Raw genomic sequence first — 16869 nt, 5'->3', positions numbered from 1 at the left:
TGCAGCCTTTTCATTTTTGCAAAATTTCTTTTCAGCAAAGTAAATAAAAATTCTTTATTCGACTTGACCACGTTTTAGCAGATAAGAAACCCTCTCCTGGAAATTTCCCGCAATTTCACCATAGACATAATTAGGAAATGCAGTCAGAATTTCCTAATTATGTCTATGAAATGAATTGAAAAATCATGCATTTTGACCAATTATGCCAGTGCAATTTACATGTTTCACATTCCTATTCACTTCATGAAGAAAATAAGGATGTTCAAAGAAATAGGTAGTGGGGAAAGGTAGGGGTTAAATAACGCTGTCTGGCCAATCCAAGGCCTGGTCACAGGGGTGAACAACTTCTTAAAGCTCATTGCCCTGTTAGGTAACAGCTCTACTTATTATCGTTAATTTACCATCAACCATAGGCTATCCTTCGACATACAAATATATATATTAAATCTTGTTATCAAACACTCCTGTGAATTATTTCCTAAATAAAAAGTATTAAAAGATTATTTTTTTTAAAAACACTTTACCATTAACGCTTTTCCCGTGTAAATTTGACATGTATATCGTTAATTTCACTTATTAATAAATGCATGGCTCTGTTCATAATATAGAAATATCCTACCATGTAGATGTTGGATGTGAATTGAGCAATAGGCTTCCTACTACTTGAGCAAGAAGTAATAGGAAGCGCCATTCTATCATCATGTTCCAAGCCTCTTGGCGAGTATGGAATATTCTTCAGGATTCTATCCATATTAATCTGCACAGAATTCGCTTCGTCACATTTATTCTCATATAAAATCGATGCAACAGTGACTCTTTGAGTCTCATATTAATATTTAAGGCACTTCTTCGCATCCAAATGCCAGGGGGCGTCCTTGTTTGGGAGACACAAAAAAGTCTTCGTTTAGACGTCAGCATTGTTACCAGATGTCCTACTTAGTTGTTCACTTGAGCGAATTACAAATCCACAGAGGAACTGTCGTAAACTGAAAGTGCTTAGATCATTTTCTTTTCCAAATGCTTCAGTTCTCATTTCACCTAGGAGCAATTCGAGTACGGAGCTCTTACCCTGCTTCCATGCGTGGCACGGTTTGTGGAAATGCAACGATGCCAGGTGTGTTGGGAATGAATGCGTCTATAACAGAAGTGTGTGATCTGGCACATCGATGTGAAGGTGTCTTTCTTGAGGTTTTCAGGGGCCTACATGGGTCCTACGATCACCCGCAAATGGACGTGGATGTAGTCATGAAGTCTTGAAACAGAGCTCGTGATAGCAAATTCCATTAAGTTCTCCATGAAGAAAGAGCTTCTCTGCAGTCTGCCGATAAAGAGTTTTTGTGGTTCCATTTGCCCGGTATCTGATGCTATCTGACCTGCAGATATACCTGCGTGGTCTCCCTGGGTGGTCTCATGTGCCGCCTGCAGTTCTAGGTTAAGGGGATGCAGGAGGATAATATTAACAGTAGAGAAGTGAAGGTGCAGACTAAAGTTGGTGGTTGTCTCAAGGTTCTGCTGCCTTGGAAAGTAATGTTGTTTATGTTCTCACTTTTATGTATCAATCCTCACCTTTGTATATTTGTCCTTATTTTCACGTACTAATGTAAATCTCTCAGATGCCTGTCGGGCCTGGTTCACAGTCAGCTCTTTTAGGAGAGAGTTCCAGGAACACAAGGCATTGAGAAGGGGGCAACGATAACTTCTTGTACTTGACTGAAACCTCAAGAAGGTTAGAGGGTTGATTGTCTCCAGCATAGAACAGTGGTTCTGATGCTTGGAAGGGGCACATACCAGTCAATCATGAAAGTACATGGAGATGTGGTAGCCTTTTCTTGACAAATGAGCTAACAACGGGGTGAGGCACTGTGTAAATATTCTAGGGCTTGACCTGGGGTCGAACGGAAGGACTGTGAATTGATAACGCTGGTCTCAGAAGATGAAAGGAAGTGACTGCCTGTGGTTGCAGTGAACAGGGATATGAAAGAAAGCATCCTCCAGTCACAGGGAGGCCGGGAATTCTCTTTTCCGTAGTTGGGACAAGGTCTTTTGCAACAGTATGCTTTGAAACGGTTTGTTCCTGAGAAACTTGTTTAAGAACCAGAGAACCACAATTGCCCTCCAATCACACAACTCTCTGCAAACCAATATGTATCAGGAGCACAGGCCTGGGCATATTTGGGATGCGGGTACCCATTCTAAAAGACACACAGAAAGGCATGCATTTCTATTCTGATTACTGCTAGATATCTATCTTCTTGTGCACTGGAGGTGTTCAGGGCGGCTTCTTGGTGAATTCCAGGGCATGCCCAGACCTCAGGAGCGTGATCACTCCTGGATCCAATCTTATTTGGTGCACTGGAGGTATTCAGGGTGGCAGTCTGGGAAATTCCAGGGTATGGCCAGATGTCAGGTGTTTTTTCACTCCTGCATCTAATCTTATTTGGTGCACTGGAGGTATTCAGGGCGGCTTTCTGGTGAATTCCAGGGTATGCCCATACATCAGGAGTTTGCTCACTCCTGGACCCAATCTTATTTGGTGCACTGGAGGTATTGGTGTTGGATTCTTGGTGAATTCCAGGGCATGCCCAGACCTCAGGAGTGTGCTTACTCCTGGATCCAATCTTATTTGGTGCATTGGATGTATTCAGGGCAGCTTCTTGGTAAATTTCAGGGTATGCCCATACCTCAGGAGCGTGTTCACTCCTGGATCCAATCTTATTTGGTGCACTGGAGGTATTCAGGGTGGCGCTCTGGGGAATTCCAGGGTATGGCCAGATGTCAGGTGTTTTTTCACTCCTGGACCCAATCTTATTTGGTGCACTGGAGGTATTCAGGGTGGCGGTCTGGGGAACTCCAGGGTATGGCCAGATGTCAGGTGTTTTTTCACTCCTGCATCCAATCTTATTTGGTGCACTGGAGGTATTCAGGGTGGCGGTCTGGTGAATTCCAGGGTATGCCCATACATCAGGAGTTTGCTCACTCCTGGACCCAATCTTATTTGGTGCACTGGAGGTATTCAGGGTGGCGGTCTGGGGAATTCCAGGGTATGGCCAGATGTCAGGTGTTTTTTCACTCCTGCATCCAATCTTATTTGGTGCACTGGAGGTATTCAGGGTGGTGGTCTGGGGAATTCCAGGGTATGGCCAGATGTCAGGTGTTTTTTCACTCCTGCATTCAATCTTATTTGGTGCACTGGAGGTATTCAGGGTGGCTTTCTGGTGAATTCCAGGGTATGCCCATACATCAGGAGTTTGCTCACTCCTGGACCCAATCTTATTTGGTGCACTGGGGGTATTAGTGGTGGATTCTTGGTGAATTCCAGGGCATGCCCAGACCTCAGGAGTGTGCTTACTCCGGGATCCAATCTTATTTGGTGCATTGGATGTATTCAGGGCAGCTTCTTGGTAAATTTCAGGGTATGCCCATACCTCAGGAGCGTGTTCACTCCTGGATACAATCTTAGTAGGTCCTGCTGATGTATGTAACAGGACAAAGGAAACCCCATCCCCTGTGTGTTGCTGCAGTGTGGGGTCAACTCAGTGGACAAGTCATGTGTGTTCAGAGGACAGACCCTTTAACTAGGATGGCACTCTCCAGTTGGCAGCTCCACAGTAGCCTAAAGCCCCGATTAGTATTGGTGTTCCGCACTAAGTATATTCTATATCATTGTGTCTGACATGAACATGATATCCCACCGGTATTATAGTATCGTCCTCTGGATCCCGACTGGGAGGGGTGACATTGCTGCAGAGAGCCCATTGGAGGATTTGTGAACCATGTATAAAATCTTGAGCTCCTTCCTGAAATATATAAGTGAGGGGGCGAGTCTGGTCTTGATGGGGAGTAAGATCCATCGTCGCGGGGTGTTGACAGAGAAGGCCTGTCTTCTGGTACTTTCCTTCCTGCACCATCTGAATGCAAGTCTGCAGATGTACTTCCTTCTGGTGGATTGTAGGCCTTCAGAGATGTTGAGTTTCTCAGTGAGGTAGCTTTGGGACTTCAGGGTGACAGACTTGTAGATGATGAAGAAGAATTTGAAGGTATGTGCTTGAAGCAGTAGCCAGTGAAGTTGGATGCGGGTCGTGGTGATGTGGTTGAATTTAGTGAGTCCATTGATGAGTCGTGCAGCAGGCTGCAGGACACAACTCCGGGGTGCCACAGTAGTCACAAGAAGGCCTTTCAAAAGGGCATTTTCACCATTCAGGTGGTTGAGGAACAAGACTTGGACATCAGTTCTGAAGTTGTTTTCTGCACTGAATAGCTGGATTCTCCACAGCGAGAAAGTTGGAACCAAGCCGTTTGAGTCTTCCTGCTATGTGCTATTTGAAGGACTACGGTCTGTCAAACCCAAGAGATTTGGTGCAGATGGCCAGCTGGCCATGATCATATGAAAGTTCAACAATATATTTATTTATTTATTGGTTATTTATAATGCGCCTATGCACAGTGTGTTTCAAGGCGCAATGGCAATCTTAGGCAATCTAAGGCCATAGAACAGGAGTGCCAAGGAATTCATCACAAGTGTTCCATTAACACCCATGGCATTAACCACACGAGTGACTTGACACATACCTTCACACAATCCACCCTTATCAATCAAGGTATCTATAACAATATCCCGTATCCTGGGCATTCCACTTCCCGGAAACCTGTAGGATATTAACTCCCCTGCATAAACGTATTACCTTCTTTAATGCAAGTAATGTATTTTGAGAATTTACCAGCAGGTCTCACCCACTGTATTCCCCCCCTTCTGTAACCTCATGTGTTGCCCCTTTCGAATGCCCGCCGTTGGTCCCCAAAACCCCCAAACGGTTCTTCCAACTGGCCTCCTAGGGTATTTTGCCACCCACCCCTCCTGTTCCCCCGCTGCCACCACATCCTTCACACCTCCAAAAACCACTCTTTCACCACTCCCAAACAACTACCTGCACCCAGCCTACCACAGAAATATGCAATGAAATGCCCACCCTCCCCCGCCCCAAAGCGCAGTCAGATGCGTCTAGATGCGGCTAGATGGGAGCATAGCCTCCTAAGATCAGGATTTTGCAGTGGACAGACAGTGGCAAACTGGAAAGGGAGCTCTAAGTTGGGAAGGTGCTCCTGTAAGTGTTATAAAGCAGAGATGCAGTATTCATTCATTACTATAGTGGCCAGCCCCACTTTAATTTCACCATTTCGAAAGGCAATGAGCTGTCATTCATCGTGTCTTAACCATATCCCCCCTTGACGCAGTGCTTTAAATCTGCAGGTACGCCCACTCTACATGCATATGGTTATGGGTCACTGGATTGCTATTCCTTTACAGAAACAGTACACAGTTCTTGACATGTGGTAACAGGAGAGATTCTCATCAACTCCCAAAAAACGTACCTTTGGGGCAGATCACGAAGTTTTCGGTTTCTTCTTGGGTTATACCTTCAGTCTGTTCAGGGGTTTAAAAGAAGAGTTTACATGGCTAGCAGACTACACAACCAGATAGCCTCAGCATACATTAAGTTTACCATAGACGCCCTCCCTCCACAGGGCATGCAGTCTTCCTTGAACCCAGACCCAAACATATATCTCTTTTTCTGCATCTTGCAAATATTTCTCTTCTTATAATGCCTGCAATGACATATCTTCTGTACTACTTGGCACATCTATTCTGAAGACCAGCCTCAACCACTCCTTCTGCAGAGTAAGGAGCAGTCTTCTGCCTGGGAACAAGAGAGATTTGAGTACTGCATGCTCAATTGCCCTACGTGTCTGGGTTAAACGTAGGGTTTGGAAGAGACCCTGACATGTCAATGACCCTGGGGGACCCTGTCCACTTATTGCCCCAGTTCAGTGCCCAGGTACAGTACTTACCACAATAAGCAGCGGTCTGATAACTGTGTCCATATATTGGGTGTTGTCGCTCTCTCCGTCACAATTGCTGCCTGGCTTTGCCAGTGCAGTCATGGTCACATTTATGTGTCCTAAAAACAGAGAGAAATGTTTTAGTTGTGCGACATAAAAGAGTAAAATGAAAGGGGCAAGCAAGAAACGGTCAGGGGTTGTACTTTGTATGCTGTATTTTGCCCCATCATTGGAGACCTCTGTGAAAACAAAGAGCTCTAGAACTCTTCAGATCTTAGCATTCCTGAAATGAACCAGGCTCTTGGGTATTTAGCACCTAAATATGGGGTGGCGGGAGTCAATGAGGAGAGAGTGTCCATTATGCAAGCCAAATTGCATTGGCAAAGGGCTCCTCCAGGCTCCTCCTCTTTGGCATTGAGGGCCTCCAGTAGATCCTGCCAGAGGATGAAGCTGCATCTGAACAGGGACCTGCCACACACAATGCTACCCCATCTCACCAGCTCCCATTGCACATGAGTATAATGGACTCGGTGGAGTCTGTTGGGTGTCCTGACCCACGTTTAAGCTATCATGCCACAACATTTGGTGCTGTGGGCTTAGAAAATTCAAGATGGCGGAAAACCCACATGTGCGCCGAAATCCAAGAAAGCTGCGCAGTTTGTGCGCACACTAAAATGGTTGCCTCACTTGCCACCCACCAGTGCGAGAATGAAAGGCCGGGTTGCCATGAGGGAAATGGGTTGCCAAAGGAAAAACAGTAGCGCCGGTTAGCTTCAAAGCGCTTTAAAACCACCATTGGACTACCCGCACAGTAGTCTGAAACCATTGGGAATGGAAATGCTGATTGCCAAATGCAACCTAGAATTGTGGGGAATTCATTTCTTAAATCCCAAAAATGGGTGCAGTACCAGTACTCACCACTATCCAAAAGCCGGCGTTTTAAAACCACTCTGTTTCCCTGAAGGCAAGTCAAAATGCCTATTTTCAAACATTGCAATATGTGCAAAATATTTACTGAACACCAGCAGACATTCGGCAGAATGGAGTTTTGTGTGCCTACAAAATCTGGGAAATGAAGATCATAAGACAAGGTTTATAACAAGACTGGCTGAGCTGTGGATTGCAGCAGTTTAAGTTGCACTGGATTTAAAGACACTAAAATCGAAAATGTTTAGATTAAATGAGTGACCTATGTTGGTATCACATGCCTTTGTAACTGTTGAAATGTCATAGTTTTGCACTTAGACTCAGCATCCTAGCTGCATGTGTAAAATTGCAAGTTAAGTTAAAAAGCAACAAAAAACCTGCCAGTTAGCTGAAGGTCTGGCTTAAGGAACTTGATTTTGCTTGGCAGCTACCCCCATCAGGAGTGAAACTTGAGTCACCACTGTGTTCCCAGGCCAACCTTCCTTTTGCTGCCCACACTAAGGATATGCCATCTATCTGATAATTGAATTACCTGTGCTCTGCAGGAGAGTGAACAAAGCCCTCTTCACTCAGGCAAAGGTTTTTATTACCGCAGTCGTAAAATGTAGCTTCCTCTTGGCAGGAGCTGGGAGGGGCACTGCCTGTGAGAGCAAGCTGGCTTGGCAGAACTGGATTAACCAGTATTTCTACCTTGTGCTGAGAGAAAACCACACCCCTTTGTAGCCAGAATATTGTTTAGAAAAAGATTAATAACTCATGGTGCGGACATGTGAAAATTTTATAAATGATACCATAATTCTTGTGATTTTTCTGCCCACAGTTTAAGAGGTTTTTAGAACCGGTGGTATGTACAGGGGGGTGTCAGCGGAAAAGTGGATATTACTCTAAATGTGTGCATGTTAAAAATCTGAAACTTCATCAGTTAATGTCCCTACTCCCTGCGCACATGTATGTAAAGTTGGGCCCATGTCAGAAATTGAAAAATCAGTTAAAAAGTCCATTATGTGCCATCTCTGAATGCAAGCTCCTAGAAAGAGCAGATTTGGACAGAGACATGGCTAAATTCAGCCACACCATGTATATGTAATTTCAAGCAACTGTGTAACTGTGAAATATGTCTTTTATTATCAAATATAGAATATGTGCAATCTGACAGAGGAGTGTCCTATCTGCAAGCCATAAAATGACATCTCTCTGACTCACAGTTCATTCCCCAATCAAATGATAAATGGAAGTTTGACCAATTAGAAGCTGAGAGAGAGGTAGGGTCAGTGATGCTAGAACACACCCACATTCTAAACACATAAAAGCAGACAGACAGGACAGATAGGGACCTTCAATTCCATTTGCTGCAACGCACTCTGCCGGAAAAATCCATACTTACCTCCATCAATCTTCAAAGAGCCAACCCTTAGACTCCAAGATAAACAGAGACTTCAGAACCTTAACCAAAAAGGCCACTGCCAGCAAGAGTATTTGTCAGCAGGCCTCAAAATATTTTTGCAACTGAACTCTTCAGACAGCCGGGTGAGCCATCTGAATTTTGCCAAGAACTTTTGCAAGAACCCGGTGACAGAGATATCCAAAGAGAAGGCAGGACCCGACCCAGAGAACCGGTGCCTAGCAGAGAGAAAGCAGTGCTGTACCCAGAGAGACCCAGACCAGACCGCTGTGAGCAGTTCCAGAGGCCAGGCGCTGTGAGCAGAACCCGGGAAGACCTGACCAGACTGTTGACCAGATCGTGACAAAGCCGCTTTCCGGTTCAAAATCTCTTGTGAGTACTCAGCAAAACTCAGAACACATCTCTTAGTTAAAATCATATAATTCAATCCATTTTTAATCTAAGTAGAACTGCAGCTTAGCAATTGTGTTATTCTGCCATCATTTTTAAAGCTGAAAAAGTGTGCGTTTAAAATTTGCAAAAACCAAAAACGACCTCTAGTAAATCGGTCATATCTCCGCAACCGTTTGGGCTAGAGACTTGCAATAACTTTCATTTGGAAGCTGGGATCCTAGGCTTTCCTAGGACCCCAAAACGATAGAGATAGTCCTTGCGGTTCCTCTGTAATAGCGCTCGGCGCATCCGCGAATTTTGCCGCGATTTGCAAATTTCTTCACGTGTAAAAAGACAGCAGTTTTGCTTTTCCTTGCCAGAAATTCGTTTAACCTGCTAATCATTCCTGCATCATTGCTAGTGTGAGCCTGGACTAATATTAACCAGATACCACTCACCCTGAACCTCTGAAAGGGAATTAAAAGTATTTTAGCATATTTTCTAATTCATTGCCAGCACATATCAAAGCAATTTGGGCCTGTGTTTTCAAAACTCCTATCTGTTTTCTGTAGTCTAAGCTTGCTGGGGTGAACTGAATTACAGTTGGTTGCATTTCTGAGAACTGTGTGCTTCCTTCCATTTCCTTGCATTGCATCAAGGGGGGGAGGGGATTGCCAGAGAGAAGTGATTACATTGTTTGTTGAAATCATATTGAGTATTTTCTGTATTGCATTTTCATTCAACATTACATCCAGTTGAACTCTATAAAGCATTCTCTACCACATTATACTTTTGTACCTATTTACCAGTGTGCTATCTTATCCATTTCATGTCAACTCCTTATGGATTATAAAGAAGTGTGCTAGTGCCAGATTCTCCGTTGTTAATATTTACCATATCAGATTAAGTGTGATATTCAATTATTAATTTATTATAAAGTGTGATATATATATATTTTAATTTATCAAATAAACCTTTTAAACTTGCAAAACAGAACTACTTCTTGGCTCAGTGGGGTCAGGGGGATTCCAAGAGAGGGGTGTTATACAGGGGTAGTCATCCAGAACGCATGAACTGGACATAAAGATATATCAAGAAGGGTTTTCATTCTGTATTCTAGACTAGGCATAGACTTAGCTGTAGTGCTGAATTGAATCCTCTTACAAATTGGGGGCTCGAGCCGGACGTTTGGGTTAGAATACCACTTGTGCAGCTTAATACAGTGTGCTAACTGACGGGATACATACATCCGGTCGGATCACCACGCTGCATTACGCTGTGAAGCATTCCTCAAAAGGGACACTCCAAGAAAAGTTCTGTTCTGCAAAAATAAAATACTAACTTCTGTAAGTCAGGACAGAGACCAATCTCTAGAATGACGACCTTGGTAGATATGAAAATAGCCAGAGAGCACTTCTTACATAAGTTATTTGTGAGAGGTGAGTGGACTCACCAGGACCAAACAGTCTGGTTGCAGGCCATCATGCAACAGGTCACGGAAACAGGGTCAGACTTATGGAGAGATCAGGGTCCATTACATGTGGCCCTGAGTGAACTATATATGGCTCCTAAGGCCAAAGATGAACACGACAAGATTGTTAGGATAGCGGCATATTTATATTTATATATGGGAGCCATACAGAATAAATGTGCTGAAGGCCATGATCTGGCAAAAAGGCAACAGATGGCGTTAGAGAAGGTCCAATCTGACCTGGTCTCTTCTGAGCAGAGGCTGCAGAGGAGCCAGGAGTCAGAAAATGACAGCAGGCAGCACATCATTAAAATAAAGAAGGATATGGATGTGCTACAACAGGAAAAGGTAGAACAGGATACTAGATTTCTGGCCCTGCAGAAGGAGCACCAAGACAGTTTGGACTCCTTACTGCAGAGCCAGAAAAAGCTGGAGCAACAATTAGACTTTAACAGGGCATGCACGGAGCAGGTAGCCACCCTGCAAAGTCATCTAGATAGAGTGAAGGTAGAGAGCAACAAGCTGATCTTGAAAGACCTGGATACCCAGGCAGAGTTTGATGAAGAACGCCAGAAAGCTGGTGCCTTTCAAAGGCAGAGGGACGACCTGGCGGCACAAATGCAGGCTCTTAGTCAGGAAAGAGACGCCTTAGGCCAGGAAGTCTGCCATTTAAAAAGGAAAATGGAAGAAAATCACCTGGCCCACCAGGGACTGGGTGACCTCCAAAAAGAACACCAGAACTTGTTAGAGCACACCAGGAGGGTGGAGGATGCTCTAGCAAGAAAGGAGCAGGCCAATAGGGACACAGCTCAGGAGGTAACCCTCCTGCAGCAAAGACTGGCCCAGTTCTCCAGGACCAACCAGGAAGCACAGAGGGAAAATGAGGCCCTCTGTCAACACAATGATAGGCTCCAACAAAAGGTAGCGATGCAGGAGAGACTGATAGAGTCGAGTAAGGCCTTAACAGAGGAACTGAAAGCACAAATGCAGGCTCTTGCATTGCAACAGGGAGCAGGGGCGGATAGAGATGAGGTCCGCTGGGAAAGAGAGACTCCTGACCATAACCGCAGGAGCCCTAACACCAGGGGCCTTCATCTATCCCAGTCCCTGGACTCTACCACCCCCATGTCCCCTGGCGCACATGAGCACAGGGCCACAGGGATGGCAGATTACTATCCAACTAAGAGTATGGGGCTCATAGGCCAGTACCACTCAGGAATGGAGGGGTGGGCATCCGGGTATGGGCACCCAAGTACAGTACAGTTCAATGGGGAACCCCAGGAGAGTAGGCCCATTAAGGGCATCCTGAAAACCTCTGCCCAGTTAGGTCAGTGGAGGGGGTACCCATCAAATCCTGGCAGCAAGGAGGAATCTGAAGACTCCTCTGAACTGCGCAGGACACAGGAGACCAGGTCCCCACATTCTGCCAGCCATTCCCAGGCTCGCAGAATCCGGGAAAACCTGGAAGAACAGACGGGAACCTCTGGGAGCAGTGCCTCTGAGTCCGAGGAAGAATGGACAAGGGTTACCCGAACCAAAAAGGCCAATAAGGCAAAAAGGGCCTTGCTTAAGGACCCCTTAAAGCAGATTAAGGCGATCAGGAGCGTCATCACGCCTTACCATAAGAACGCTAAGTATTCTGTTTGGGAGCACTTAGAGTTGTTTGAACAAATGATGGAGACTTTCCATTTGAAGGACAGCCAAAGCTGCATTCAATATGTAAAGTGGACCTTCTCCCCGGAATACTTCAGTTTCTTTGCGGGGCTGGAGGACCAAAATCATTTAAGATGGTCCACCTATAAGGCGGCCATCCTGAAACATTTTTCTGTTCACAGAAATCCTCAAGAGGCTCGCAAGGCAGCCTACAATTTGCAATGTGGGGAGGATCAGGCCCCACAAGAATTTGTGCAGGAGTTAAAGCGTGCTTTTGCACAGACCACAAGAAGGGTGCGCACAGATAGTAGAGAGTTTATAAATACGTTTTTCCATGCCTTGCCCAAATATATCATGACCCAGCTCGTGAGGGATTTTCATGAGAAAAGATCTTTAGACTGGGTCATTGAACAGGCTACCCAGATCTATGAGGTGCAGAAGCCCATAGAAAATAAAAGCAATGCCCAGAAAAACCCCAAAGCCAACAGCACCCCTGCTGCTGCCAAGGTGGCAGAGGTAAAGGTCACCCCCGTTTTGGATTTGGAGATGGGGGGGCCTAAAAACCTACCTGCACCTAATAATGCTAGGCCCAGAAGGTCCTCGGGCCAGTCACAGACAGGGAGCCAGGGAGGCAGCCCCACAAATGGGGTCCCTCGCTCTCCTGACTATGTAAGTCCTCGCTACAAGGGAAATCGACCCATCCTGGGTTATGTGTGGACTCCTCCAGCCCAGGGGGGGGGATCCAGCCAAGCACCTAATCCAGGGAACTTCCCTCCAAACTTCCCACAGGAGGGCAGAAATTTACCAAACCCTGGGCAGAACTTTTTCCCCAGATATCCACCCGACTTCCAACCCCAAAATCATCCATCCTTCTTTCCCCAATTCCCCGAGCCCAGACCACTGAATCCGGGAGAGGGGAGGCCAAGGGTGGAGGGGTACCCAAATCTTCCCAACCAGGGGTACTACCAAAGAAGGGACAGCTACCCTTCCCGGGATCAGCCCAGGGGAGAAAACAGGGCCCCGTATCAGCCTGAGCGGGTTTCCCAGTTAGAGCGCCAGGTTCAAAACATGGCGCGGGATCTGGGTCACATACTGAGGGCTCAGCAGAACCCTCAGATGGGCGTGCCGGCGCAGAACGCACCCAACTCTGGACCTGGTGCTCCAGAACAATGACGGGGGCAGCACCCCGATAACTCACCGGTTCCCAGGGAGGAGGCACAAAGGGAAGGGGGGTGTAAAGCCTTGGAGGAAGCTTCCTTCCTCACTTGTAAACAGCCCCTGGAAACCCAGGAACCGGAAACAAAATCTCTTGCCCCTGAAAGTCTGCCTCCTAAGGAGCAGAGGGGGGGTAGGAGAAACAAAAGACCCAAACAGACTCAGTTTGAGGAGGAGGTACAGATCTTCCAATTTGAGGGAGAGGGATCCTCAGAGGATCCTGGGAAAAGGATCTTCTCCTTCAGAGAGGGGGGAACTCCTCCCAAAGAAAAATGGGTCCCTAGGGTTGAGAATCCAGACTGGGGAGAGGTGGAGACTGAGCTACCGCCGCCCACCATCTCATCCCAGAACCAACAGCAAGAAAATCCCCTGGTTCAAATTCATCCTGGTGACTGCCTCCAAAAAGGGGGGGGCGGCCCAGAACCGGAACCAGGGGAACCCACAATGGCTCTGATCTCCAGTTGCCAAATTTTTCTTTCAGATTCCCAAGGCTCTCCCCCGAATTCTGCCCAAATCCCTTCTCTCGCCATGTCCAAGACCAGAAAGTTAGCCCACCAGTTGTCCAAAAATGTATATTATCTGTGCCCCCTTGAGGAGAAGGAGGGAAGATATTATGCCCCGGTACAAGTACAGGGGCGGGGTACAATCTCAGCGCTGGTGGACACTGGATCTCAAGCTACCCTTCTGTCCAGAAGGGCCTTTGACGAACTGAATGCAGGAAGGGGAGAGAATTACCAAATTCCTCTCACCTCTCTTCCTGGACAACTGCAGAACTTTGACGGGAAGGAAATTCCCGTCGAGGGGACGGCAGACTTGGACATTAAGATCGGGCGACACAAGTTGAAACACCCGGTCATAGTTGTGACCCCAGAGGGCACCCCTTGTTTACTAGGGAATGACCTCCTGAGAAGGTTGTCACCCCTAATAGATTGCGTAAACAAGGTCCTCTGGACCCAGACTAGCCGACCAATAAAATTAAAACAGAGTGTCAACCATGTTAGTTTAAACGGCACATGCCACATGGTTGAACAAAAATCTGACCAAGTAGAATTTCACTTCCAGAACAACCAGATTCCAGACGTGACAGTAATAGCAGTAGGACAACAGACTGGTGATGGGGGGTCCTCTCTATTTCTGAAAATCAACCTTCCTTCCAGTCTAAAGTGGTATTCCACGCTGGAAGGAAACACTCTGAAATTCTATACCAATCCACAATCTGAAACTCCCACTCCTATAGTCCAGAAAGATGTGAAATCAGCTCAGAGCCTGGCTGATATTCAGCAAATTGGAGAGCAGTTGTTCATCCCTGTTCAGTTAAATGAGGGGAAGGACTCTGTTCTCGCTCGAGTGTGTGTGAACAACGGTAAGAGCTTCATCAGCGAAGCCATGTTTCGCCAACTCCCAAAAGATCCAGCCATTCCCACCTTCAAACTGATAGACAAATGGGAAATGGACCTGGAAGCACCTATTCCAAACATCTCCTGCCAAGCAGGTGTATGCTCAAAATCTCCATTGGCAACAAGAGCATAGTCCACAATTGTTGGGTCGTGCGAGACGTCCCTGCCGCCTTTTACTTAGGCAGTGACATTCTCAATCGCTTTGCCATTAGTTTGGACCTAATAAACTTCAAAGCCTGGTCCCGATTAGCGGATAATCCCATGGGCTTTGATGATCCAGAAAAAGCATTTAGGTCAGCTCAATTGCTACCTTATGCAGTTGAAAGGTTAAAGAGGAAGTCACCATCCCAGAAAGGACCCGACAATTCTCCCTGGAAGTGAAAGTTAAAAGGGGACAAGAGTTGAAAAACCCTGATGCTTACATACATCTAAATGCTTCTCTCCAACAGCAAGGGTTGGGGGTAAACCCAACTCCATTAGTCAACATAGAACATGACACCATTCCAATAGAGGTGGATAACAGCGACTTAAAGAGTATTACTCTAGCCGCAGGCACCATTATTGGAATGGCGGTTGATGACCGACATTTCTCCATTGATCTTGTAAATGAACTGTTAGGACCAATCCCCAAGGACTGTTTTGACAGTGACAGTGAGGACGATACAACACCAGACAGGATTTTTACCCGGCATGGGGGGAACTTCCTGGTGTACACTTCCTGCCCCTATGGTAAGGAAGATGTGACGTGTGACTTCAGGAGGGATGAGGTGATTTTCCAGGTTCATGAAGGCTGCCTTGCCCACCTGAAGCCTCCGGTCCAAATCAGCACTCTGACCAGGGACTTCTCCACCCAGCTGGAGGAGGCCACGGAGATAGCCAAACCAGAAGTCTTTCCAGGCTTCAGGCAGATGGTGGAAGAGAGAGTCAACCTAGCTGATGCCTGTGTGACTCTGGAACAAAAGCAAAAGTTGAAACAAGTTTTCTTGGATTTCCAAGATCTCTTTGCGGTAGACTCATATGACTGTGGTCGCACTGACATCCACACAACAACAATCCCCACGGACCCTGGCATGACTCCTGTGTTTGTGAAGCAATATCGCTTGCCTCTCGCATCAATGGAGTCCCTTACGGAAATAATTAAGAACCTTGAGTCCCGGGGAATAATCCGTCCAGTCCACAGCACCTTCAATAATCCGGTGCTGGGAATATTGAAGCCAAACGGCCAGTGGAGACTCTGCGCCGACCTTAGGGAGCTCAACAAACGGGTCCATACTTCCCGATGGCCTCTGCCCTACATTGACCAAGGGCTAGCCCAGATCCAGGGGTCACAGGTATTCACTGCAATAGACCTGACCAATGGATACTGGACTGTGCCTGTCAGTAGGGAGGACCAATACAAACTGGCTTTAACCTTTGGGGGCCAGCAATACACATGGACCCGGACTCCCTTCGGATACCTTAACTCCGGTAATGAGTTCAATATTTTCCTACATAAGGCCATGCCCGACTTGGGTGCAAGGGGTAACCTGGCTTATGTAGATGATGTCCTCATCAAAAGTTCATCTGTGGAGGAACACATAGCGGAGATCCGTTATGTTCTGACGCAGTTGAGGGCCGCCGGAGCAAAACTTTCCTTTCAGAAAGCACAGTGGTGTAGAACCTGTGTTAATTTCCTGGGGCATGAGATTACTCCTCAGGGTCTCTGTCCCCAGGAAAAGAAAGTGGAAGCACTTCAGAAACTGAAAGACCCCACAACTCTGCGGGAACTAAGGAGCCTCCTTGGACTGACTAATTACAGCAGAAAGTTCATTGAGGGCTACGCAGAGATCACCAGACCCCTGATTCATCTCCTGAAGGGGGGGGTCAAGTGGGAATGGGGTCCAGAACAAGCCGAGGCGGTAAAACAACTCAAAAGAAGCCTCTCACAAGCGCCTTGCCTAGCTTACCCTGTCAGAAACAAGGAGTTCTTCCTGGAGACGGGGTTCTCTGATACGTGCTTGACGGCAGTATTATACCAAAAGCATGACAAGATCAATAAAGTAATCTCCTATGCGAGCAAAACTTTATCCTCTGTGGAGGAAAAATTCAACGATTGTGAGAAGGCACTCCTGGCAACGGTGTGGGCATTGAAGAATTACCGCCCGTTTATCCAGGGGGAACACATCATAGTGGAGACTCCACACCAGCCTCTGCAATATCTCCAAAGTGACAGAATACGGGCCGGAAATGTGAGTAATTCCCGAATTACTTCCTGGATTCTGTCAATGCAAGGCTTTCCTGTGGAGGTCAGATATGGCCAAAACAAGAAGAGTCCCCTCGCGCAAGGTCTGGCTGACTTGCATGATTGTGCCAGAGAAAACTGTCTCGAGGACGAAAGTCTAAAAATAAAGGACAACATGGAGGCATACCTTAATTCCCCACACAAAGTCTTTGAAGAGGACAAGTGTGAGGGAATGCCCACTGTCTATGTGGATGGATGCTCTTACCATGTTGACAACGACGGGGAGAAAGAACTGGTGGCTGGCGTAGGGAATGCATGGGTGAATGAGTCCCCAGAACCCTCCGCTGGATACAAAATTGGTCCCCGAAGTAGT

General features: G+C 46.6%; 1 protein-coding gene across 2 annotated transcripts in view; it reads right to left on the bottom strand.

Moving 5' to 3' along the window:
* The window catches only part of LOC138580191 (alpha-2-macroglobulin-like), a 574708-nt gene that overhangs the window by 280046 nt on the left and 277793 nt on the right, over positions 1-16869 (bottom strand). For both annotated transcript variants that reach the window (XM_069650528.1, XM_069650529.1), the window contains exons 8-9: positions 5848-5957; positions 5371-5422 (exon numbers count right to left, since the gene is read on the bottom strand). In XM_069650528.1, coding sequence (XP_069506629.1) covers positions 5371-5422; positions 5848-5957 — 162 coding nt within the window. The remainder of the gene's footprint in view (positions 1-5370; positions 5423-5847; positions 5958-16869) is intronic.

The sequence above is a fragment of the Ambystoma mexicanum genome, chromosome 3p (genome assembly GCF_040938575.1).
Source record: "Ambystoma mexicanum isolate Mex_15411 chromosome 3p, UKY_AmexF1_1, whole genome shotgun sequence".
In the NCBI taxonomy this organism is placed as follows: Eukaryota; Metazoa; Chordata; class Amphibia; order Caudata; family Ambystomatidae; genus Ambystoma; species Ambystoma mexicanum.
The sequence above is the reverse complement of the archived record's forward strand: the minus strand, read 5'-3'. Positions and strand labels throughout refer to the sequence as shown.